The 27,041-nt window shown below is 42.7% G+C and overlaps 1 protein-coding gene across 5 annotated transcripts; it reads right to left on the minus strand.

Annotated features, from left to right (window-relative positions):
- Window positions 1-24,587, minus strand: EEF1AKMT1 (EEF1A lysine methyltransferase 1). 5 transcript variants are annotated; one of them, XM_042927532.1, is made up of 5 exons: window positions 24,470-24,587; window positions 11,470-11,632; window positions 7,553-7,635; window positions 2,349-2,629; window positions 1-284 (listed from the first exon to the last, which is right to left on the minus strand). In XM_042927532.1, the coding sequence occupies exons 2-5, from the start codon at window positions 11,611-11,613 to the stop codon at window positions 142-144; spliced, it is 651 nt and encodes a 216-aa protein (XP_042783466.1). In that variant the 5' UTR covers window positions 11,614-11,632; window positions 24,470-24,587; the 3' UTR covers window positions 1-141. The 5 variants fall into 5 exon arrangements, with proteins under 5 accessions (XP_042783466.1, XP_042783262.1, XP_042783283.1 ...); XM_042927328.1 differs by lacking the exon at window positions 24,470-24,587 and adding an exon at window positions 23,982-24,311; XM_042927349.1 differs by lacking the exon at window positions 24,470-24,587 and adding an exon at window positions 23,977-24,311.
- Between the last annotated feature and the right edge of the window lie 2,454 nt (window positions 24,588-27,041).

The following is a 27,041-nucleotide window of genomic DNA, read 5'->3' on the forward strand; positions in this document are numbered from 1 at the left end:
TGAGATGCTGTATTCTTTATTTTGGAAATCAGGCCAGAGCCAGCCCCATTCTAGGGGACAGGAGGAGGTTATAGCTTTTCAATCTACCAAGGAAATAGAGAGAAACGTCACATAGGATCCTTTACTGTGTTATGTTACTATCTACACTGAGATTTCACGGTCTAGTCCAGAATCATAATTCACATAACAACGAAACTCATTTCCCAAGGTCCGGGTGTGTTTTGGAATAAATTTGCACATCTTCACGCCAAGAAGTTTCGCTGCCTCTTCTTCCATGACGGCACCTGAAGGGAACAGACCCAGTGAACTCGAAGCCTGAAATACCAACCACTGTGCGACCACGAGTGGTGAGGGGTTCTAGACTAGAATACGCGAGGTAATGAGATGATCGTATCACTCAATAAATATGGGGGAAGGTCAATTCTTTATATCCTTTTTCACTTTCTTCAACAAATTTGCAAATTACCTACTTTTTTCCTTTTTAATTAACATTTTTTTTTTTGCTTTAAGTTTTTTAAGTTTCTTTTGAGACAGAGCGTGTGCATGCACCAGTGGGGGAGGGGCAGAGAGAGATGGAGAGAGAGAATCCCAGTCTCCACGCTCAGCTCGGCACGGAGCCTGACTCCGGGCTCGATCCCACGACCATGAGATCATGACCTGAGCCGAAATCAAGAGTTGGTCGCTTAACCGAAGGAGCCACCCAGGCGCCCCTCCTTTTTAATTTAAAAAATAGTTTTCCTACCTCTACAAAACTGAGACACTTAGAAATTTAGAAATAAAGGCACATTCCACAAAGTAACATACGGAGAGTAAAAATAATTACTAGGAACTAGTGTTTTCCAACTTTGAGTCAAGAACCCCGCTCTCATTCACATCTAATCTTGCAAACTCATTGGAACTCATTCACACCAGCTTCTGGCTGACTGGTCCCCACGTCCCACCCACTGCCTGGCCCACGGCCACCGCTGTGGACACAGCCCCTGGGTGTCTCTGAGCACCTCTCCCGAGACACCCCACTGCATAAAGTGCTTCTGCAGCTCACGCAGGCAGGAGACCCAGGGTTCGCCCCAGATTCTCCCCTTCCCTCCACATCCGAGCATAGCAGGCTCTTCTGCCTTCACCTCGCTCCACCCCCGCCCACCTTTTTACTGACACACCTTGTCCACGCCTGTCTCAGCTGGACACACCCTCATAGGGCCTGCTCCCACCTGTGCCCTAAATCCTTTCCAGCACAGAGTGAAAGTGCACTTCTTGAGGCAAACTGGGTCCCATCAGTTGGGGGCCGACAGCTTTCAATGAAAGTCCCAACAATGGCAGCTGTCACCTGTAAGGGACCCTCTCGCCCCCTCCCCCCACTCCAGCCGTGCTACCTGCACACGCGAGGGGGCAGGGCTCCCCGCATCCCTCTAAGAACCAGGGGGCCACAGGCCCTGGGGGCCACCCCTTGAGGTCTCCCCTGGAGTGCTACTCCTCCAAGAACCCCTGCCTGCCCGGCCTGAAGGACACCCCTCATGGTTCTCAGTGCCTGCCGGGCCCTTCTGATTCTTTCACTACACTTCTCAGAATTGGTCATCACCTCTCCCATCTGTTCGGTTTCATTTTTTAGCCTATCTTCTGAAACTAAAAGGTAGGCTCCACGAAGCCGGGGCCCCCGCCCGCCTGGCAGCTGGCACAAAAGGCTAGCAAACAACCGTTGAATTGATAACCCTTAGGTAAATGTTACTTGTGACAACCAGAGTCACCTTCTTGACAATTCTCCAGCTTCAGGGACAAGAGACCCCCTGCAGCTCTGCTCCCGGCTCGGCCCAGCCTGAGGGGCCCCGGACGCCGGCCGCCCCAAGGAGACAGACCATGAGGTAACGTTCTAGTTCTCCGCCAACGCTCCGCATGTCCACCTTAAGAAAGAATGCCACTCTCACCAGTAAGAAAACTCTTCTGCTGGTGAGATCAATTTAATCTACGGTCTAGCTCTGTAACCTTGGGCAATTCAGCTTAACGTTATCAATTCCACATTTCTCTCATCACATGTAAGGCTGGATCAAACACTGCTACTATTCCTGATGAGGGTGAGTAAAAATAACACTCAGAGCACACTCACCATGTGCCAGACCACACCCTGTGTGTATCATGTCACTTAATTCCAATAACGCTGAAAGGAGGGTAGTGTTACCAGTCCCGGTTTACAGATAAGGAAACCTGGCACAGAGAGACTGGTTATGTAACTTCTTGAGGTCACACAGTGAGTGGTGGATTCAGGATTTGAGTTCTAAGATCGCTTCCAACTCCTGGAACCTAAGACTGGAATATCTCCTGGTCAACATTCGTGAGTCGTGCAATCCGGCACCTACCTGTGCACAGCAGAATCTTGCCCTGAGTCAGATACTTGATGGTTTCTGACGTTTTCCTGAGACATTCCTCGGAGAGATAGGGGGGATCTGCTATTACGATGTCAAAACTGTGTGCAGCAATTTTTTCAGGTAAATCCAATGGATTATTGTAATCATAGAAGATAAACTCCTCTCCGTACATAGCAAATCTTTTGTCATATTCAAAGATGTATATAGAAAAGTCTTCTCTGTGTAGCTCTCTCAGTTTCTGGTAAACACTGGGGGCACTCACACAGGCTATTCTGGAAAACAAAAGGAACAAATTCATGGAAGATCTTTAATGGAGAGCTACTGGTATTAAATAACAACTGCTTCACTAAAAAATATAGGTCCTGTGTTCAGCTCTTCAAAGGGAATCACAGTGCAAGCTAATGTAAAGGCAGTAAATTTCAAGAGAAAACTACACTGTTTCGCTTTTAAGAATACGGTGTTTAAAAATCCTGCAACTCATAAGGTATGAAAGGATACATAAATGTGCTTTTCTAGTAAAAAATGTAAAACATTAGGAACACATTAGCAAGAAAGTTAGAAAGCCCAAGGCTTAAATTTGCTTATTATTTTCATGTTGGTCCTCATTTCAACATTTATTTCAAATACTTTTAGTCTCAAATTAATTCTTTTGAAGTTACTTTTTAAAAAAATTTTATTGGGGCACCTGGGTGGCGCAGTCGGTTAAGCGTCCGACTTCAGCCAGGTCACGATCTCGCGGTCTGTGAGTTCGAGCCCCGCGTCAGGCTCTGGGCTGATGGCTCGGAGCCTGGAGCCTGTTTCCGATTCTGTGTCTCCCTCTCTCTCTGCCCCTCCCCCGTTCATGCTCTGTCTCTCTCTGTCCCAAAAATAAATAAAAAATGTTGAAAAAAAAATTTTTTTTTAATTTTTATTTTTTTTAAGTATTTATTTTTGAGAGAGAGAGAGAGAGAGAGAGAGAGAGAGTGAGCGGGGCAAGTGCAGAGAGAGAGGGGGACAGAGAATCCAAAGCAGGTTCCACACTGACAGCACAGAGCCCGATGTGGGGCTCAAACTCATGAATTGCGAGATCATGACCTGAGCCGAAGTCAGATGTTCAACCAACTGAGCCGCCCAGGAGCCCCTGATGTTACTTTGTAATATTCATAATCTAGGAAGAAAAATCCCAAATGATGCCTCAATAGCTCCAGTTTTCTGCAAAGATACCTTAAAATTCAATCGCAGTACGGACAAGCTACTTTAAAACTAGCAGATGCATCTCTGAACAGAGACCATGTTCCACGGACCGGGTGGGTCCCCGTGCCCGGCTAAAAAGGCTTCTCAGCCCCAGGGCACTGAAGCGTGTGATACACTCTGGCGATGATACACACGCTTCTATGGGAAACACGCGTGTCCCAGCCCAGGGACACAAGGGCCAGCGGGGCCCCCAGTCCAGGCTGCTGCCAGAGCTCTGGTGAGGAGATAGGCAGAGGACGTGGGACGATGTCCTCACTGTGCTCAAAGATAACAGGCCGCGACCCGGGCAAATATCTTCTGAGAAAGAGGGTGAACTACAGATAGTTTCAGACAAACTAAGTCCGAGAGTCTGTCACCACAGACCTGCACGCAATTCCAAAGCACGTACTTGGGGCAAAAGGAAAGTGGTCTGAGGTGCAACAGGGACTGAGAGCGGGATGGCGATGACCCTGGGGGAGGCAGTGACCTTTATCATGCAGCAGCAGGTCACCTTCCGCAGGGGATGCGACCGGAGCCCTGGAGTCTCTCTTTACGATGGGGAGTACGATGGAGGCTTAAATGGGACGTCCCCCGAGAGCACACAAACAGTGGAGAGGGCGCACAGTAAGGGCTCAATAAATGCTACTATTACTATTCATTTTGATTATTACGACAGAGCTCGAAAAAATACTGAAGATGCTTTTCAGAAAAAAATAAATTTCTTCCAAAGCCCTTTATTAATGGAAAAAAAGAAAGTATGTGTAAATACTGTCATTAAGAAGAACCCAATAAGCATTTCTATATAATGTTAAAAGAAAAAGAGCAGCAAAAACAAAAAAACCCAAAAAACTCAGGACTTCCAGTTTAAGATGGCAGGCATCGCACATTCATGTACATTTGCTCCCTCATGAAAACCTACTAAATAAAACGTGAGTAAAATTCTTTTGTTTTGTTGTTTAAGCACAAACCGCCAAGAGCAAAGAGAATTCAAGAGGAGACCAAAACAAACAAAAACCAAAAACCCCACAAAAGCCAACCAGCCCGCCAAACAAAAACCCCTTAAGAGGCAGAAAAGCAGGGGCGCCTGAGTGACTCGGTAGGTTAAGCGTCAGACTTCGGCTGCCGTCGTGATCTCGTGGCTCCTGAGTTCGAGCCCCGCGTTGTGCTCTGGGCTGCCACTGCTGAGTCTGTCGGATTCTCTCTCTCTGCCCCTCCCCTGCTCGCTCTCCCTCTCAAAATAAAGAAACTTAAAAAAAAAAAAAAAAAAAAAAAAAAAAAAGCAGAAAAGCAAAGGGATAGCTGGTATTTGGCTCAGTGGACCCAAAAAAGCCAAATCCCAAACTAGGTGTCATAGGTAAGCTGAGAAGCAACCTGGTTTACATCCGAGGGCCCTCAGAGGCTCCGGAAGCTGCAGGACCAGGTCACTCAAGAAGTGGGGGTGAAGGTGGGGCTAGAAATAGGAGGGTTCATTGAAAGGTCTCTTTAAGAGGCTCGTTCCCGGGATTCTCTTCCCTACCCCAAGTCTCTAGGTGTCTGCCCCTCTGCGACTGCGACAGAAAACTTTCCCCAAACTGAAGGACCTGAGTTAAAAGAATGAAAGGGTTCTCCAAGCAGTACAGATGAGAGCACCACAGCAAGACCCAACGAATACCGGGATTAAGGGAAAACCCTAAGCTTGTAGTGGGCAGGGATGGGAAAACACAGGTTTTCCTGTAAGAAATCGGAATGGCGTTGGTTTCTCAACAGCACCTATGGGAACCTGGAGGCAATGAAGCAATGCCCTCAAAACCTGGGAGAGATACCCAACAAAACTATCACAACCAAGGGGAAGGATAGAATAAAAGTATTTGTAGACACGAAAGGTTTAACCACTTCCCTCCCATGTACCTTTTCTGTGGAAGCTATTGAAGGATGTACCAACCAAAGTAAGGCTGTAAACTAAGAACTAGGGTACAGGAAACAGGAACCCAGAACAAGAGAGAGGCAAAAGGCTCTGACGCATGATGGTGAAGGGAACACCGAGGTAAGTAAGACCTGTAGCAAAGCCAGAAATCAACAAGTCCAGATAAGAGCAGCTTGCAAAGCCTTGGGAGTAACTTCCTTCACAGAGTTGGAACACGACTGAATTTACTGACAGGAGATTCACGGAGCGTCTTAGAGTTAATTTATGATATGGACACAGAAATACATACAAAATAGAATTATTTTCTTCAGAAAAATGAAAAATTATACAGAAAAGGAAAAGAATAAGGTTCAACTGTGAAGAACATTTATGCTGGCATAATATAAACCCTGTTCTAACCAAGATTAGGATCAATCTATTAGGAGCGTGAACAAAAAGCATGCCTACTTGTGGCAGCTGTGGAGTATGAGAGAGAGCTAAATCCTCATGCTCCATAGTGAGAAGTCAAGAAACGTGGGGAGTAAGCTTAGAAATTTCCCTGGGCTTGCACCAATGGGTTAACAAGGCATAGAGAATTACAAAGCCATAGGATGTTCACACCCAAGTTTGGGTAAACAAGATTAGGTGAATAAGGATAGAGAAGAGGGGCTAAGGCCCCCAGAATAAAGTGAGGGGGGGGGCAAAGGCCCCCAGAACAGAGAGGGGGGCAAAGGCCCCCAATACAAAGGTATATGAGGTAAGCAAGATTAGGTATTCAGGGCGAAAGTGCCCCCCAATTTAGTACTACAGCAGAAAGCTGCTTTCACAGGAAGGAAGGACCAAGTTAGGTAAACAGGTAAATAGGGCTATAGACTGCTATGCTGCAGGCTGCAGGTGAGGAGCTGATTAACAAAAGAAAGGTGCCTTGTTGACCCCGAGGTTGCTTGCTCTACCTGTCTCAGCCCCTAGGCTAGCTAAAATAAACAGAGGTGGGGCCTCATGTCTGCTGTAAACAACTTCTGGCCGGCCCCCAGGATTTTGTTTTGTATTAACCAAACCCCTAAACCCAAATATCTTCAAGACCCCCTTTCCCTCGCGTCCATGAGTTAATGTTCACAGATTCATTGTCTCTTCGTGCACGTCCACCACCATGTTTGTAAGCCTTCTGATCCTAATAAAAACGGAGCGAGGACCCTTATTCAGGGCTCTTGTCCTTTCCCGGACAATAGTCATCTCTCGCTTTTAATCCTGCATCCGCTCTCTTGCTGGACAAGAGAGTACTTTAGACTTAGAGTCTATGACAAAGAAATAACGTCTACAAGTGACAGGTCAAGAAGTGCCAATATAAACATGTATTTAGAAATATGGTTGTAAATGCCAAAAGCGTCCCCTGAAAGGGAGCAGGAAAGGGGAGGGGAGTGCTCAAGGGGGAAATGAGCAACACGGATATGGTTTCTGAACAAGCCTGGTAGGACCATTTGACGTTAAATTATATGCATGTGAAAATTTTGATAAAAACTGAAGTGACAAAAAAGAAAACCTGTATTTTTAAAACTTCAGAAGTCAAACATTAAGATTTTTTTTCTTTTAGGGGTACCAGGGTGGCTCAGTTGGGTAAGTGACCGACTGCAGCTCAGGTCATGATCTTACAGTTGGTGAGTCCGAGCCCCATGTCATCGGGCTCTGCGTGCTGACAGCACGGAGCCTGATTCGGATCCTCTGTCTCCCTCTCTCTTCCTGCCCCTCCCCAGCTCGCGTGAGCGCGTGCTCTCACTCTCTCTCTCAAAAGTAAATAAACATTAAAAAAACAAATTTTTTTCTTTTTAAAAGGAAAACAAACTTTAGGAGTATAAAGGTAAGAAACAGATTAGAAAATGTTAAAATAAAGAAGAGGTAGGACATCTTACAATGAACAGATTTCTGTATTCCTGTTTAGGAACTGAGTTTTCAGCACTGGAGCAGTTCTCAATTTATCATGTCCTGCAAACCATGGACTACAGCTACGGTTCCCACTTCTTATAAACCACTGCTCATTTTGGAAGGACGTATTCAGTATCAATTTAGATAAGAAGACAAAAGAGAAACAAAATCTGGACCTTACCTGCCACAGTCTCCCGCGGCTGCAATGGCTTCCTTTGCAAGTCGCAAAGCGGTTTCCTGGCTGTACCAAAACTGGCTCAACTGCTGTAACAGAGCAATGACTTGAAATCAGTTTAGAACTGCCATAAATTCCGTCCTTTTAATTTACGTCTACCACTCCGATGTGCATACATTTCAAGTGTTTTTTTTCTTTTTAAAACTAACTATTCTTTGGAATTATTTTAAAGTGACAGAAGGCCCTAATTGCTGGAATCTAGGCATCGAGTCCCAGCGGCTGCTGACACCACAGAAGGAGACAACGGTCAATGTTTCTGCTGGTGGAAGAACATACTCCCGCCTTTGTGTGACTCTTGCCCCAAGAAACTGAACCTGAGTCTGATTAAGCCTCTAGGACCAACTACCCACTAGCAGAACCACAAACAGAGGATGGAAGAACGTGTGAAATAACACCACGGGGATGAGAGGAGCGAAACTCAGTCCGTGGTCCTTTTCCACCGCCTCCTCTCTTTACCTCATGAGCACTTCCCGAGTTACTTGTCTTTTCCCTCAGGGGTAAGCTGTCATCTTGCTCCTCTTCACGCTGCTTACCGATTTTCTTTCAACTTTTTAGTGACCCTTAATCATCCACTCACGTTTCTAAATTAAATTTTAACGGGAAAAGTGGATTGTCCTGCAATGGAATAGGCCCATTTCTCCAGCAGGCCTCCCTCTGGAATGGCCGTGCCAGGAGCCAGTGGTGGGAAGAGGCAAGCGTGTGCGGCCAGTGTCCGCTGATGGCTCTTAAATCCAGCTTTAAAAACATTTCCAAAACATATGATCATTTCAACAAGTGCAAAAAAAAAACATTTAACAAAGTTCAACACCACTTCATGATTAAAAAAAAAAAACCTCTTAGAAAAGCAGGAATAGTAAGGAACTTCTTTAAACTGATACAAGGCATCGAGGAAAAACCAACAGCCTTACAAAAATGAAAGATCTATTTTTTCCCCATAAGATAAGAAAGAAGGCAAGAATGTCTGCTTTCAATATTCTCATTCAACATTCTACTGCAAGGTCCAGCCATTGCATTAATGCAAGAGAGGAAATAAGCGAGTGACAGTCAAAAAAGAAGTAAAACTGCTAACATTTGCACACTGTGTGACTGTTTACCTAGAAAACACCAAGGCAGATAAATGTTTCTGAAGACAGAATGTACATATTCATTTGGATATATGTGAATATGAATTCACGTCTAAACATTCTCAGCTGCAGAAAAATGCCAAGCCCCGGCCCTCTTTGCTTAGGAAGCTGGAGGAAAGCCCTAGCACACATGTGTATATGGTGTGGGGGTGGGGGTGGGGGTGGTGTTCTAGTTCACTTGATCTGGGTAGAGTTTTCGACAGTTGGCTACCAAGATGCCCTTCTCCCTCACTCCAGCCTTGTCAGGGCACAGTTGTATGTTTTGGCTCTCCTCATACCCTTCTAAAAAATAAAAATCTTCCTTTTAATCAAAGTGTTGCATAAACATGGCTTTCAAAGTCAAATGCACTACTAGGCTTACAAAGAAAAACAACAGTCCCTGCCCCACGTCTCACCACCAGTGAGTTCCACTCCTCAGAAGCACCTTTCAACTCTTCCTTTGATCATCTGTCTCCATATTTCCAAATATTATGCTTTAAATGCTCTTTTTAAAAGTTTATTTTTTGAGTGATCTCTACGCCCAATGTGGGGCATGAACTCACGACCCCAAGACTGAGAGTTGCACACTTTCCCAACTGAGCCAGCGAGGCACCCCTAAACGCTATCTCTTGATTTTTCTACTTTATACAATGTATTATATTATGACAGATGAGGATTTTGCTCTGTCATGCACACCCTTCTCTGTCCCTCATGCTCCTCATATGGTTGTAACCTGTTTTTGGTTAAAATCATTGCCAGTATTCATTGTGGGGCCAAATGACACATTTCCTTCTAGGATGGAACCTTTTATTCTTCCTAGACTTAATAAATGTATCATTTGCTTGTTTCTCTGAGCCGACCTCTAAATCTTCCAACATACTCTGGCAGCTTCAGAGAAGCAGTGTCCCGGAGGCCAATACCATGAGATTTGCTGTATCTAAAATGTTTTTATTTTATCCTTCACATTTGAGTAAGCTGAAATCTGGGCTGAACAAAATTCTACTCCCAATACCGAAGACACTACCCCACTTTTTTCTAGTTTCTAACAAAGCTACTGAGAAGTGTGGTGTGACTCATCCTGAGACTTTGTAGGTGACCTGCTTTTCCTCTGGAAGGTTCTAAGATCTTGTCACCTGCATACACAATTTTCAGAGTCCTGTAACCATGTGTCTTCATGAGAATCTTCAGGTCTGGGAAATTTTCTAATGTTCCCCTTTGAAGATTTCCTCTCCCCTTTATTTTCTGTTCTAGTTTTCTAGAATTCCATCCAATTAGTTAAATACTGAGCCTCCTGTCATCCCCTAGTTGTATAAAATGTTTTCTTTCCAGCACTTGCATCATTCTCTCTTTCTCTTTTTGCTTCCTAGGAGATTTCCTCAATTTTATACACAAAACAAAACAAAGTATCAAAATTATAAAAACACTTAACTCTAAGTAGTGGGATTAGGAATAACTTATTTTTGTGTTCATGTTTTTACATTTTTCTACAACAACCATGGATTACTTTTAGAATCAGAAAAAAAAAGCACATAATACTTAAAACATTAAGCAGAGGGAAAGGGAGAAAGAATAATGTGGTCCGTCAGGTTTCTGATACTCACCACCTACAAAAGCATCAAGCTACAAGGCAAAAGCATGTAAAGAAGGGGAATTGTTAGAAAGAGGCTTTTGTGTAGGTGGAAAATTTAGTGTAAATGTAAAGAAACATTTTTATCGAGTCAGTTTCAAACAGATGGTAAATAGGAGAATTTAATACAACTTAAGAGATCCAAACTCGACACAAAATGTAAAAGGATGTTTAAAAAAAAAAAAAAAAAAGGAGTGTGAGAGATTCCTTCTAGGTGGGAAGTGATGGACAGAGACAAACCCACTACTGAGGGGCAGGCACAGACAAAAAGCCCAAGCTTCGTGTATCTCCTTCAAACGGTCTCCTTCAAAAGTTTACACTTCTAGGTTCTAGCTTAGGTTAGTTTCCCTCCACTCATTTAATTAATTCCCATTTTTAATTCCCATTTTTATTTATACCATAAAAATATAATTTAAATACATACTATGCACTAGAACCTATTAGTATCTTTTTCGGAACTCCCTTTCATCTTTTTTCATTGCACATTTAAATGAGTTTCATTGCACGTTTAAATTAGTTACCCCATTTACCGCAGTATTATATTTTACCCCCTCCACAAGGATAATGGGCACCAGAAAAACCAACCGCAAGTGTCTGTGCACAGAAGGGAGCACAAGTTTGTGTTGGTCACAAGTGACATGTTGTCCCCCTGTCTGAAAAGTCCCCTTGTCTGACCACCAACCAGCCTGACCGTCAGAACCAGGAAAATCCGCATTTAAACAGTCTTAAATGGGGGCGCCTGGGTGGCTCAGTCGGTTGAGTGTCCGACTTCAGCTCAGGTCATGATCTCACGGTCCGTGAGTTTGAGCCCCGCGTCGGACTCTGTCCTGACAGATCAGAGCCTGGGGCCTGCTTCGGAGTCTGTGTCTCCCTCTCTCTCTCTGCCCCTCCCCTGTTCATGCTCTGTCTCTCTGTCAAAAATACACATTAAAAAAAAAAAAAAATTAAACAGTCTTCAATGTCTGGGGACTGCTTTCTGTCTTAGCAGCGCACACAGGACATCAGCTCCTGAGGGGCAGGTGAGGCAGACGTGGGTGTGAGGCGGGACGCAGACAAACACCAGACCGGATGGACAGGTGCAGAATCGGCAAGCAGCTCACCCACATTTCCTGAGACATGTGGAATGCACTTACCCAGTTCTCTTCTATTATTCCAATATTATATTTATCATCCCCGCCTGGGTCACTCTGTTGCTTCTGCTCAGAATAAAATTCCTGGAGGGCTGCTAAGGCGTGGGAAGACAGCCGGGGGACATCATCATCCTCAGAGTCACTCATTTCACGAATCGTCTGTAACCTGCAAATAAATGAACAAACATGTTGTGCGGGTATTTTTTTTCCCTTCCCATCAAACAGCGATTTAGAGGGACACCTGGGTGGTTCAGTCATTGAAGCCTCTGACTCTTGATTTTGGCTCAGGTCATGATCTTACGGTTTGTGGGCCCGGAGCCCTGCATCGTCAGACTCTGTGAGCCTCTGTGAGCTGACAGCGCGGAGCTTGCTTGGGGTTCTCCGTCTCTCCCTCTGTCTGCCTCTCCCCCATTTGCACACGACATTCTCTCTCTCTCTCTCTCAAAATAAATAAATAAACTTACAAAAATAGCCATTTAGAAATTTTTTATCTCACAGCAAGGATCCAAACTGGAAGTGAGGTTTTTGTTTGTTTTTCATTAATTAAAAAAAAAAAAAAAAAATTTTTTTTTTTAATTTTAGAGAGAGAGCAAGCAGGGGAGGGCCAGAGAGAGACGGAGAGAGAAATCCCAAGCAGGCTCCCACATTCACCATGGAGGCTGATGTGGGGCTCAGACCCACATCTAAGAACTGTGAGATCATGACCTGACCTGAAATCAAGACTCGGATGCCCAACCAACTGCGCCATCCAAGTGCCCCTGGGAGTGGGTGTTATAAGGGAAACTCATATTTTAAATTTCTGAGATCAAACATCCACAGAGGTCTCCTACTAAACCACAGCTTAACAAATACAGGCTTTTCCTTTACATGTATCATTTTTACAAATGAGATTCTCCCATTTTTAAGACTCCTTGCAGAATGAATTTTTTTACCATAAATATCTAAAGACATATTTGGTTTTTTTCAGGCACTGCAATGGCCATGTGCAGATATTCACTGTGGACTCTCTGAATCAGAGATCTTTCCACCCACGAGTGTCACTGTTCAGGTGATCTAAGGCTCAGGGGTGTTATTGACAGGGTAACTGAAATTAGTATGGAAAGAAGTATGGAAATTTAAAGGAATGACAAAGAGAAAGGGAAGAAGTAAAACACAGGGAGGGAGAAAAGGAAGATGTCTTGCAGGAACGGATGGCCAGGCCAGTCACTTCTTGCGGTACCACTGGAGTTAGCCAGACTGCTAGGTTAAGCCACAAGCTTGGTCTGGACAGCAAATTCTGCCCAAGGACTCCTGACCTCTCCAAGTTCAGGGGCTTCCCCAAACCACCCTCACATCCACTAATTTGCAAAAAAGACTCAGCACTCACTGAAAGCAATTATACTCACAGTTGCATTTATTACAGGGAAGGATACAAATTAGAGCCAGCCAAAGGAAGAGGTGCGTAGGGCAGGGTCCAGGACAGTTCCAAACAGGAAGCTCCTGTAGCCCTCAGGAAGCATCACCCTCCCAGCAGGGATGTGGGACAATACACACACAGTCCTGCCAGCCAAGGAAGCTCTGCAGGCTTTGATTAAGGCTTTGTCATGCTGGCCTGAGTGACCGGACTACTGCCCACCCGGCTGAAGTCAGCCTCCAGCCCCCCAACCAGGATGGCTGGATGTGACCTGAGGGACCTCCATGAATAACAAAGACCTTCCTATCACTTGGGAAAGTTTAAGTGTTTAAAGGTTACATCCCGAGAGCCATGACAAAGGCCAAACTTCCCTTTGACTGAGGTCATATTGCTTACTACACAGGTCAATACATTTTTTTTAGTTTATTTATTGAGAGAGAGAGAGAGCAGGGGAAAGGCAGAAAGAGAGGGAGACAGAGAGAATGCCAAGCAGGCTCTGTGCTGTTAGCACAGAACCCAACGTGGGGCTCAAACTCATTAACCATGAGATCATGACCTGCGATCAAGAGTCTGATGCTTAACTGACGGAGCCACCCAGGGGCTGCCAAACACATTTTTAAGTCAAAAGTTATCTAAGAGCGTAGCAACAACACTCCATTTGCTTTGTGTCACATTTTACATCAAAGTCTACACTTTTCAGCAAAGACTGCTCAAGAAAATTCGTCACGTTGCTCCCTTCCTCCTCCAAGACCTCTGGGGGTGTAGCTGATGGACAGTCTCGGCCTTCCGCCTGCGCCACCTACCGAGGGCAGCTGGTAAAACACCATCTGAACCTGGCGAATCCCGATGCTTAGGGAGAGAGAGAGTTTAAAAGATGCTGAGCAGCCATTTCAAATGAGAAATAACTGCTTGATGCTTTTTTTCTCCTTTTCAAAATCAAAGAGCCAGCCATTCCTAAAAACAACCAAAAAACCAAAACCAAGACCAAAAAAACCCTGCATATACCAACTACTGACAGTGTATTTTCACGTGCTAATAGTCTGTTGATTCCCTCTTTCCTTTCTTCATCAAAGACTTACCTGTAAAAGTTAACTAATAAAATATCTGGTCACACAAATTAAGCTAGAAATATAAATAAGTGTTCTATGAACAAGCAGTTTCCCCTCTAGGAAGAGAAGGAGCAAAACACAAGGTATATACACTATGATAGATTTATAAAGTTCAAAAAACAAGTAAAATTAAACTATTCGTTTAAGGAACACATAGGCTTACATTCAAAGATACACTAATTTTGTTACTAAAACCTTCCTATGTAGAAGGCTCCAGGCTGAGAAGAGTCACTGATGAGTTCTATTGAATATATAAAGAAATGTTGATAATTTTATCACCCAGAAGACAGAGGAGAAAGGGATCCTTCCCAACTTTTTTAATGAAGTCAGATTAAATCTAACATGAACACGTGTCAGTATATAACTGGGCTCAACTCCCCATCAGATTTTGAGGGTGATCAGATATCAAAGGGGGTTGGGGGCATTGGTGGTAGTGGTGGTGGTGGGTTTCTGGGTAAACTGATTTAGCAAGGTTCTTGCTAAAACTAGATTTTACAAAGTACACAGATGGGCCTAGAAGGTTCAGGAGCCTGACTCAAGGTTGGCCAAACAATTTTAGCTACAGGAAACTATGGCCTGCAGGCCAAATCAAGCCTGTGCCTTGTTTTTGCCAACAAATGTATTGGAAAACAGCCACACCCTTCTGTTTACATATTGCTTACAGTTGTTGTCCTTTTAAAGTTTGAACTCACAAACCACGAGATCACAACCAGAGCCGAGGTCAGATGCTTAACCTACTGAGCCACCCAGGTGCCCCTTGCCTACAGTTGTTTTTAATGATAAGCCTAAAATATTTATTATCTGGTCCTTTACAGAAAGTTTGCTGACTCCTGGTTTAACAGTATAAAAGAGAAAAGCCACATGATCATTTGCATGGATACTACAAAAGAATCTGACAAAATTCAACATCCATTCATGTTAAAAACTCTGAGCAAACTAGCTATAATAGGGAACCTCAATCTGAAAATGGGCACCGAAAAAAAACATACGCCTCATACTTTCTTAGTGGTGAAACACTGAATGCTTTCTACGCTCAGGAACAAGGGAAGGATGTTCACTGTCACCACATGCATTTAACATTATCCTGGCCTTTCCAGTTAATGCAAGAAGGCAAAAACAAACAAACAAAAAACAAAACAAACAGAAAGACAAAAAAAAAGCAAGCATAAAGACTGCAAAGGAAGAAATGTCCCTATTTGTAGATATGATTATTCACAGAGAAAATCCTAAGGAAATAATGGTCTCATCCATGTGACCAGGTCAACATCAGTGGGGATAATTCATGTCGATGGCATGTACCCTTGATATGCAGTGATGAAGACAGCGCTTCATTTCCATGGTCTTCCCCTCAAAAAACATAATCCCAGTGTAAGCATGACCAAAACTCAGACACACCCCAATTAAGAGACGTTCTACAAAATATCTGACCAGTATTTGCCAAAACTGTTTGGTCATCGAAAACAAGAGGAAAATGAGAAACTGTCACTGCTAAGAGGAGCCTAAGGAAATACGATGACTATCGGTAAGACAGTATGAGGTCCTAGAACAGAAAAGGAGTATTGCATAAAAACCAAGGACATCTGAATAAAGTATGGACTTTGGTTAACAACAGTGTAGCAATATTGTTCATTAATTGTGACTAATGTACCATACTAACAGAAGATGTTAATAATCGGGGAAACGGAGTATAGGTATATAGGAACAACACGCTATCTTCATAATTTTTCTTTTTTTTTTTTTTTTTTCTTCATAATTTTTCTGTGAATCTAAAACTATTCTAAAATAAAGTTTATTTAAAAAATTTGTTTTAATGTTTATTTTTAAGAGAGAGAGAGGAGGGTTGGGAGGGGTAGAGAGAGAGAGGGAGAGGGAGACACAGAATCCAAAGCAGGCTCCAGGCTCTGAGCTGTCAGTCAGCACAGGGCTTGAACTCATGAACCATGAGATCATGACCTGAGCCAAAGTCAGACACTTAACCAACTGAGCCACCCAGGTGCCTCTATAAAGTTTATTTTTAGAAAATTTTAAGGAAGCATAACCAACTTCACCAACAAAAACTACTAGAATGAGTTTATTGAAGTTTCAGAGTACAAGGTCAATACAGAAAAATAAATTACATTTCTGTATTCTAGCAGCAAATAAATAGAAATTAAACTTAAAAGCAATTTTCCATTAAGTAGCATAAAAATGCTTTGAATATATTTAACATAAAGGCTGTAAGATCTTGAAGCACCTGGGTGGCTCGGTTGGTTATGTGTCTGCCTCTTAATTTCGCTCCCTCTCTCTTGCAAAAATGAACATTAAAAAATGGGGTGGGGGTAGGGGCACCTGGGTGGCTCAGTCGGTTAAGTGCAGGACTTTGACTCAGATCATAATCTCGAAGTTCAGAGTTCGAGCCCCGCATCGGTCTCTGTGCTGACAGCTTGGAGCCTGGAGTCTGCTTCGGATTCTGTGTCCTCCTCTCTCTCTCTCTCTGCCCCTCCCCCACTCGCTCTGTCTCTCTCTCTCTCTCTCAAAAATAAATAAATATTTAAAAAAAAAAGACTTTAAGATCTCAATACTGAAAATTCCAAAGCATTGCTGAAAGAAATTAGAAAAGACCTAAATAAAAGGAAAAGTATACCATGCTCATGAACTAGATGAACCAGTATTATTTAAGGTATCAATTGTTCCCAAATTGATCAACAGATTCAATATATCCTAAACAGAGTGTATGTGTGTGTGTGTTTACTTAAAATAGAAACTGATGTGCTGCTTCTAAAATTTATTTATTTAAAAAAATTTTTTTTATGTTTGTATTTTGAGAGAGAGGCAGACAGACAGAGCATGAGCTGGGGGAGGGGCAGAGAGAGAGAGGGAGACACAGAATCTGAAGCAGGCTCCAGGCTCTGAGCTGTTGGCACAGAACCTGACATGGGGCTCAAACTCACGGACCGTGAGATTGTGACCTGAGCTGAAGTCGGACGCTTAACTGACCGTGCCACCCAGGCGCCCCTCTAAAATTTATTTAAACATTCATTCATTAAAGGATATTAAGATTGCTTCCACTTTTTGGTTACTATAAATAAAGTAGTATGAACATCTATGTACAGTTTTACCTTTGTTTTCTGACTAAAGCTTTGTTTGTATATACATCAAACAAATCATGGCACTAAACCACTTATCAATATTTTGATTAGCTTCTATATCCCCAGTGTGAGAAACAAATGGCCAAAATCAGAGTAGACAGATAAAACAAGTAAAACAAGTAAAAAAGAATGGCAATGCTGAGGAGAATGTAAGGATATTGGTACTCTAATTCAGGTAATAATTTAAATTGGTATAATCTCCTTTTGAAAAGAATCAGATATTCTGGATATAAGAATATTCCTCCTTGGCGGGGGGAAGCACCTGGTGGCTCAGTCGGTTAAGCGTCTGACTTTGGCTCAGGTCATGATGTCACCATTTGTGAGTTCGAGCCCCGCGTCGGGCTCCGTGCTGGCAGCTCAGAGCCTGGGGCCTGCTTCGGATTCTGTGTCTCCCTCTCTCTCTCTGACCCTCCCCCACTTGTGCATGCACGCATGCGCTTTCGCTCAAAAGTAAATAAACGTTAAAAAAAATTAATTGAAAAAAGACTATTCCTACTTTCTGACCCAATTCTAATTTCTAAACTTTATATTTTGAAATATTTATAGATTCACAGGAAGTTCTAAAACTAACAGAGGTCCAAGTATCCTTGACCTATTTTTTTTTTTTTCCTCATTCTAACAACTCTAAAAGCAGGACGTAACTTTAAAATAATGGTGTAGAAGTTTACTGTGGGCATGTTTTCTTAAAGTGGTGGTATTCTTAGAGTCCACGGCATCTCGGACTCGATGAAATGGGATCACTGTACCAACCGCAGGCGGCAATGCAGTGAGCCATCCGTGCAGCACTCCCATCATTTTACAGCCTCAGAATAAAGTCACAAAGAGGTGAGGCTGTTCTGGGGGTTGGCACTGTCTGAGTGGTATCCGCGGGGAGGAATGGTGAAGAGCATGCTACTAGGGGATTCTGGGGGACTGTCTCCACACCTAGACAACTGTACTGGCCCAATCTGTCTGATGTGTTTCAACATTTGAAGAAGAATATTTTTTAAATGTTCATTTATTTTGACACACAGAGAAAGCGTGAACAGGAAGGGGCAGGCAGAGAGAGAGAGACAGAGAGAGAGAGAGACACACACAGAGAGAGAGAGAGAGACAGAGAGAGAGAGAGGGAGGGAGAGGGAAAGAGAGAATCCCAAGCAGGCTCCAAGCTCAGTGCAGAGCCTGACATGGGGCTCAATCTCATGACTGTGAGATCATGACCCGAGCTGAAATCAAGAGTTGGATGCTCAACTTACTGAGACACCCAGGTGCCCTGATGTAGCTATTTTAGAACTCTAAAATCTCTTCAAAGGCTTGCAGTTTCGTCCAAAAGACACAACTTCCAGTTAAGTTGAGTTAATCTTGGCACATAGCTCAGCAGTGGCTACCCATCCCCCACTTCTTATTCCTGTGTCAGGTAGCTGTGCACATGATTCTACTTTGTGTTCAGTCTTAATATACAGAGCTGAGAGAGGATATGCTATCAAGTGTTTAATATTATTCACAGTTCCCCTAGAAATGAGAGGCACAGTGCCCCATGAAGGGCCACATGAAACCTGTCACATGTGGGGACAAGGAAGCAGACAGAGACCTGGAACTCCGTCTTTACTGCTAAGATGACTGGGAAGGAACTGGGTGGGGATGTCCCCTATTGGGCGCCAAGTAAAAACACACATTCTACAGTTTGCGGTTGGGAGCTTCGTGATAGGACTTTGATGTGCCCATGAGAGCTGGTTTGCAGCAAAGGGGTAAGCAACTTTGGCCACTAGTTTGGCCCTGTAATTAACTGACACCAAATAAACAAATACAATACCGAAGAACACACAATTTCAAAAGTTCCCGGAGCAGTTTGTACGCAACTTGTGGAAGCCAAGGTATGCAGTAAGGGCTCTGTCCTGCAAATACTGGGGATCTGTGTTCTGATCACTAACTGCTGCTTCTGATCGTGGAGGCGGGGACACAGAGTCAGGCAGCCATTACCACAAGGCTCCCACTGTTGTCATTACTTCCACCTCCAGCTGAATCAACCTTCAGGGGATTTAAAGGGCCAACACTTCTTTCCTCGCTTTATTTTTCTCTTTTTCTCCTTTTGGGAGCCAGACATTTAAGGACTAGATCATTACACAAAGCAACTGCATAGACAGGGGAATTTAGGTCACTGTACATGCCCAGGAAGAGGTGGAGGCTCAGAAAAGAACTGAGATAAGTTTACACCTCAGGCTGGCACTCAGCACAGACAGCCCTACAACAATCAAAAAACAAAAATAATAAACAAAACAACAAAAACAGCAAATCCTTGGGAAGGGGGAGAATCTGATTTCCAGAGTTCCCACATTATTAGATTCAAATATCCAATTTTCAACCAAAAAATTACAAGGCACACAAAGAAAATGGAAACTATGGACCGTTCACAAGAAAACAACAGAAACCACCCCCGAGAAAGATCAGATGGCAGACTTACTGTCTGAAAGATGCGAAAAGAATTAAATGAAGATATGGGAAAAACTAAGAAAATGATGTATGAACAAAATGGAAATATCAACAGAGATAGAAAACATAAAAAGGTATCAAAAGGGAATTCCAGAGCTGGGAATTACAATTACGGAAATGAGAAATTCACTAGAGGAATTCAAAAGCAGATTACAGTGGGCAGAAAATCAGCAAACTTGAAGATAATTGGAATTACTGAGTTTGCTGAAAAGACAGAATGAACAGAACCTAAGGCCATTGTATCAAGTGGACCAAAATACACATGGTGGGAGTCTCAGAAAGAGAAGAGAAAGGGACAGAGCAATTCTTTAAAGAAATAATGGCTGAAAACTTCCCAGATTAGGTGAAAGAACTATAAACACGTAAGAAGTATAATGAACTTTAGTATGATAAACTGAAAACACCCACACCAACACACATTATAATCACTATTAAAAGCCAAAGACAGAACCTTGAAAGCACCAAGAGAGGTGACTTGTCACACATTGTCGCATAAAAGCGCTCACCAATAAGATCATCAGATTTTTCATCAAATTTTGGAGGCTAGATAGCAGTAGACTGATACACTCAAAATGCTGAACAGAAAAAAAAAATCAACCAGCAACCCTATATCTGATGAAAATGTCCTTCAAAAGTGAGGAAGAAATTAAGACATTCACAGATAAAGAAAAGCTGGAAGTTTGTTACCACTAGACCTGCCTTGCAAAAATTGGTAAAGTGAGTCCGGCAGGTCGGAATAAAAGCACACTAGGCATGCCTGGGTGATTCAGTTAAGCATCTGACCCTTGATTTTGGCTCAGGTCATGATCTCACAGTTCCTAAGTTTGAGCCAAGTACTAGGCTCTGCACTGTCAGTGTGGAGCCTGTTTGGGATTCTCTCTCTCTCCCTCTCTCTCTGCCTCTCCCCCACTTGCACTCTTCCTTTCTCAAAATAATAGACTTAAAAAAAAAAAAAAAGAAATGAAAGGACACTAGACAGTGTAGAGTCATATGTAGAAAAAAAAATCTCAGGATCTCAGGAAAGGTAAATGTGGGCAATTATAAATGCTAGTATTACTGTAACTTCAATTTATAACTCTACTTTTTGTTCTCCAGGTTTAAGAGACTGATTGATACCCAAATGTCTATCAACAGACGAATGGATATACAAAGGAATATCATTCAGACTCCAAAAGGAAGAAAATTCTGATACATGGCTACAACATGGATGAACGTTGAGGACATCATGCTAAGTGAAAAAAGTCAGTAACAGAAAGACAAATACTCTATGATTCCACTGATATGAGGTACCCAGGGTCATCACATTCACAAAGACAGAAAGCAGAATGGTAGTTGCCAGGGGCTAAGGGGTGGGAAGAATAGGAAGTTGTTTAATGTGTATATAGTTTTAGTTTTACAAGATGAAAAGTGTTCTGGAGATGGACGGTGGCAATGGTTGTGCAACAGTGTGAATGTATTAACACTACTGAACTGTACACTTAAAAATGGTTAAGATGGTAAATCTGATGTTACATGTATATTACCACAATAAAAATATTGGGGGAAAATGTCATTAGAGTGGATATCAACGGACTGTTAAGCAAGGTAATTAGATTGTTGCCATGGCTCTGTTGTCTGGCTTCCCTGAAGAAGTCATATTTAAGCTAGGATCTAAAGAATAAGTTCTCCCATTGGCAAAGAAAGGAGAAAGAGCATTCAAGGTAGAAGAAACAGCATCTGCATCAAGTGGTTGGTAAGAGAACTGATGCATTACACAGTGTGAAGTAAATTAGGCATAATTTCAAAAGAACGGCCTACTCATTCAGCAATAAAACAATGTCTGCAATGTACTGTTAATTTGAATTTTGTTGTTTTATAGTTTTGTTTATACTGAATTTGAGAATGTGTTAAATTCTGTAGTTGTGGAAGAATCAAAAGCAGGATGAATTATTTACCTCTGAGGTTTTAATTTAGAATAAAAATAACTTAAATCAACATTGAGGTGTCTGCAAAAGTCCCACTGAGGAATGGTATGAAGGCTTTAAATTAGTAATTTTAGTTTACTGCCAAAAGCACAAAGAATAAATTTTTAGGAAAGCATACCAGGAGCTCTCAGGCTGGAGAATTTCCAGGTGGAAATTCCAAAGATTGGTGTGTGTGTGCATGCCTAACTGAGAAAGACTAAGAAAACATAGCAAACTGACCTGCAACCTACTAAAAGGTCTCATTTTGGTTTGGTATTTCAGGATTAAGAGTTCCTTTCATTCAGGAAAAGAATTGGGCAACTATTAAAATCCAACGTCTCCTGGCAGAGTTGAAGTGTACAACCAGTTTCTGATCAAAGCTGTACCATGATACTGACTAGAAGAGGTAAATGAAAAAGTATGTACGTGTTAATGTATGTATGTACAGATATATATGTGTGTGTGTACATCCATATAGGCACATGTACATATGTATATGCTTGTCACAGACAGGAATATTTGAATTTTTATTTATTAGTACTAAGCACTTTCCACAGCTGCATATGTGGAGAGGGTTTTCAAACTGCAGCTTGAAATCTGTTAGCTAATCATTTAGAAATAAAACATGAAAACCATAAAAAGAAACCAGTGACATTATGTGCAAAGTAACAAACTCCAAAAAGGAGTTTAAGAGAACTGTCTACTTTCATGGCGGTAAAAGGCAATTACACTTCAATCCATACCTGAGCGTGAATTTTGTCTCAAAATAAAATTTTATCTTAAAGCTGATCAAATCCGTTCATTTGGTAATCATTTATTGAGGAACTGCCTTGTACGAAGCACTGTTCTTGGTGATGGAAATCAAAATCCCAGTCCTCTTGGAGACTACATTCTAGTGAGGCACAGACTATATGCAATAGAAATATAAAGTATGAGTTGGATGATGATAAGATCAATGGAGGAACATGTGGAGAATGAAGGGGCTGCCAACTTCAGCAATCATAGACTGTTTTCTACATTATCAAAGTGAGTTCAAGATTGTATCACTTGTTAAATGGGAAAAACTGAAATTTGCTTATGTAACAAACATTGCTCCAGGCTAAAAGAACTTCAGTTTCAATATACTAATTTTTTTACTCAAGTCACTACTTCATCCTATCTTTAGTGTTGTTTACAGATTTTCTAAGTGGGTTTATGAAATTGATGTAAAGAGATTTTCATGTCCAAAAGCGTTGGGGAGTGCTGCGTCATCTTATTATTGAACGGATGCTGAGCCTTACATGGCTCAAACGTGAGAACCGTGGTTCTCACGGGAGATTTTGCAACCACCTGCCCCAGAAGGGGAACATTCGGCAACGTCTGGAGACGTTTCTGGTTGTCAGAACTGGGAAGGATGCTACGGGCATCTAGCGGGTAGAGTCCAGGAACGCTGGCAAATACCATTTACGAGACGGTCCTCCACAACAAGCAACTGTCTGGCCCCAAACGCCTCCAGTGCCACGGCTGAGAAACACACAAATGATTGTGATAATGTGGTGAGCCTTCTATTAGAAAAGCACTATTTAGTGCCATGGGATCAGAACGCAGAGCATGTACCGGCAGAAAACAGAAGTGAAACAGCAGGTGGCATTCTAACCTGGCCTTGAGGGAGAAGAAAAGATGAAGAGTGAGGATTACAGAGGGAACAGCACGAGCGAAGGGCCGGACACATTAACGTGCAGCATCAGTAGGGATTAGCAGGCTCCTAGTGTACTGTGGTTGCTTTCTATTGCTTTAAACAGTACTTAACTCAATATAACCAGTGTAATCCTCAAAAGCAATATGCAAATTCAATTACATTTCAAATGTATACAATTCTACAATTGCTATATATCAGTTTTACTTAAAGCAAGCCACTCCCTCCCCCACTGTATAAATTCACACAGTATCATATTGCCTTCTGCAAGTTATTTTAGTCAAGTAGGTGTGATCCAGTGGGGTGAGCATTAACCTAGAATTCATCCCAGGCACTTAACTGCGGGGTGCGGTGGGGAGAGGGGAAATCTGAGGTAGTCTGTGAGGCTCCCTCTGCGAACAGGTAAGAATAATCTAGATGTTCCCTACATATATTTTGCATATTGCCCTATGATTCTACCCTGAATCCGATTTACTGTCAGAAAAGGGCCATAATCTTTCATTTTCTTTTTATCTTTGCATATGTAGTTTTCCCTGCCTAAAACGCCTCCTTTCCTCTCGTTTTCTAAAATTCTATTTATCCTGTTATTTAAAAAATTAACTTCAAAAAAGTGAGGTTATATTTACCCAGGGCGAAACACATACAGATCCTAAGTGTACAGTGCGATGAACTGCGACGTATACCTCCACGTGACCTCAACCCCGATCAAGACACCCTTCCGGTCTTACACATCATCCCCTCCCCACCCCGGAAGTGTCCCCGGCCCCAGGCAGGTCCTTTACTTTGATCATACCGTACCACTAAGACGCTACTGCCCTCGTGCACTGCCAAGTTTCGCGTGTCCCCGCCAGCCTCTCGGGGGCTGAGGTCTCGCCTACTCCTCTCTACACCCCGCGCCCGGCAGAGAGGCCCTGCCTCCTAAGGCCCCGGCAGACGGGTGTGGGGGCTCGAACGTCCCGGTCAAAGCAGCACAGGGTAGTGGGCCCAATCCCACGTGACCGGAGCGGAGTTCTCTTGCTGCCCTGGCCTGGGGGTTAAGTTTTCTCCTCCGCACCCGGGCCGCCTAAGCCCAGGTTGGGCCGCTCCTCACGGGCCCCAGCCCACGAGGCCAGGTCACGCGGCGCAGGAACCGCGCTCCCTCTCGGCTCGACTGCAGCTCGCCCTCCGTCCCCAGACACCATTAACTGAATCCCTCCGCCCTCGCTGCACTGGAGAAAGGGTGACGAACGGAAAAAAGAAACCACAACCGACTCCGAAGCCGCAGACCGGCGCGGAAGCGACCCCACCTTCGCGCCCAGGTTCGTCCACTCAGTAGCCACGCGTGCGCAGTCACCCTCAGGTGCGGCAGGGGTCGAGGCCGGCCCGCGCGGGCCCGCGCCGCGTCCGCGCATGCGCACAGCCTCCGGCCCGAGGGCGCTTCCGGAAGACCCCGGAACGCAGTTTCCTCCAGGCGTTCCAGTCCTGCCGTTAACAGAGTGCAAGGGGGTGCTGTTGATAGGAGTTGTCCACTCTTGTTGTCTCTATCTTATAAATGACCTCCAAGAATAGTGGCAATAAAAAAAAAATGTTTTAATTAGATTCCCTTCCAGTTAAACGTATTCCAAGTAGCTATTTGCACTTGAAACTGGTACGTTTCGCAAACATTAAATTTAGGCCTTTGTGTAGTTTACTCGGTCTTAGAGGAATTAAGACATTAAATTGAGGCTTTATATGCACGAAGACTCTCAAACGCTGCACTTTGCTCAGATTTCCTCCTATGATTTGCCTATCCAAACTTAATGTGGTTAATGTAAGTCTAGTTATATGCATTTTTCATTTGGGGGTTAGCTGCAAAAAATGGAAGAGATGTAAATGAGTGCACAATCTGATCGGTAAACAGATGATGCAAGGTAGAGGTCTTCATGCTGAAATAAGACCAGCTACTAATTTGGCAAACAACGCAATTATGAGGCAACAACCTTCTCCATGAAAACGATGGATACTATTTGGTCAGCTGACTTGCCATTACTCTTTCATTCAACATATGTTAAGACATCTAGCACAGTACCTAGCACATAACAAGAACTTAATGTAGGAAATGTCCCCCTTCACCTTCGCTGTTACCAAGTCGTCAGATTTATTTTCATTCCCCAAGGCAATCTATATTATGTTCCTACCTTCCTTTCCTTCATTTTCTTTATTAATTTTATTATCTTGCTAAGTTTTATATATTCTCCCAAATACCTTTAAATCCTTTCTGGGGCAAGGTGAGGATATAAATGAACTGCTGAGCTGCCAAACGATGCCATTTGGTAGTTCATGAAAGAGGTTTACAACTTTGTGAGTACCATGCTTTCTATTTTAAATATAGTTTCCGGGTCTGTAACAACCCATGTTTTGTTTTGTTTTTTTTTTTACTTTGAAAGTTTTGAACTGATGACAAATCTACTAAATACTTCAAAATCAGATGTAACTTAGCAAAACAGCTGGAAAGAAAAATGTAAAACTAAAGGAAATCAATAATAACATGAACCAAGAAATAATTAATAACCAACTTTTATGGCAGTATATTTTTACAGAGGTAGGGTTCCATATATACAAGACTGCCTTGGCTTCTAAATTAACAGAAAAGTTTATGCTAAAGAAAATTAGTTTGGGCTTGAAACATCTTTTTAAGCGTTCAAAGTTTCAACTGCTTTCATATCATGTGAGACACAATAGTTACCTTCATGTAATGTGTATGACATGTTATTTTTATAATTAAAGTGACCTAGATGTCAGAAAGTTCATATAATTATACTTCCACCAAGAGTGCTGACTGGCCAGACAGCATGTCTCATTAATACATGAAGATTAGAATTTTCCTGGTGAAACATTTTCATTGTAATTTAATGGTTATTAAAATCATAGAAAAATGTAAAACATCAAAAGCAATTTGACTGGTATTGAAGTAAAGTGAAGATTATTTGTCACGTTAGACTTGAAATATGCTTTCAAATCAATTCCAATTCAGGAATTACTCCTTTGTTTATTCAAAAATTATTTTTGTTCATCTCACCACTCTTCAGAAATGGTGCATAAAAGGAACAAACATTACCCTGAAAAGGTTTCTTAAAAGATGAACTTACACTCAAGTTTTTTCTTTTCTAAAAAATAACTAGAAATTACCTATAATTACAAGAACAGGTTCTGGTGTTTTTCTTCCATTCTCCAAGTACTGTATTACCAAATTACTCAAATTAGCCTAAGCATGTTGCAAAGGATGTTCCCTAGAATTCTAGTCCCATAAGATGCTTTGAGAAGAAACCATTAAATAAGCTGATGAAAATCTCATTAAGATCTTCTAGAGCTCCTGGGCCCCCCCCCCCGGGGGGGGGGGGGTCAGTTGGTTGGGTGACTGACTTTTGATTTCGGCTCAGGTTGTAATCTCAGTTTTGTGAGTTCAAACCCCAAGTCTTGCTCTGCACTGACAGTACGGAGCCTGCTTGGTTGGGATTCTCTTCCTTTCTCTGCCTCTGCCTTGTTGGTGCTCTCTCCAAAATAAATAAATTTTTAAAAGATCTTCTAGAGTTTTCTGATGTGCATTAGTGTAGTAAAGCTTTAACTTCACACAGCAAAACAAAACAAAACAAAACCTTGTTTCATTTCTCCAATTTATTTAGTAACAGCTAAGTTATAAAGAATTAGTGATTGGGGCACCTGGGTGGCTCAGTCAGTTAAGCATCCAACTCTTGATTTTGGCTAAGGTCATGATCTGTTTTGTGAGTTCGAGTCCCACATTGGGCTCTGCACTGACAGCAGGGAGCCTGCTTGGGATTCTTCTCCTCTCTCTGCCCCTCCCCATGCTTGCACTCTCTCAAAATAAATAAACTTAAAAAA

This window comes from Panthera leo, chromosome A1, assembly GCF_018350215.1.
Source record: "Panthera leo isolate Ple1 chromosome A1, P.leo_Ple1_pat1.1, whole genome shotgun sequence".
Taxonomy (NCBI): Eukaryota; Metazoa; Chordata; class Mammalia; order Carnivora; family Felidae; genus Panthera; species Panthera leo.

Coding starts and splice junctions, on each gene's coding strand:
- EEF1AKMT1 (XM_042927532.1), bottom strand. CDS start 11,613: ATGAGTGACTCTGAGGATGATGATGTCCCCCGGCTGTCTTCCCACGCC. Junction 7,636..11,469: donor GAATAATAGAAGAGAACTGG/GTAAGTGCATTC, acceptor GCTCTGTTACAG/CAGTTGAGCCAGTTTTGGTA. Junction 2,630..7,552: donor GCCGCGGGAGACTGTGGCAG/GTAAGGTCCAGA, acceptor TTTGTTTTCCAG/AATAGCCTGTGTGAGTGCCC.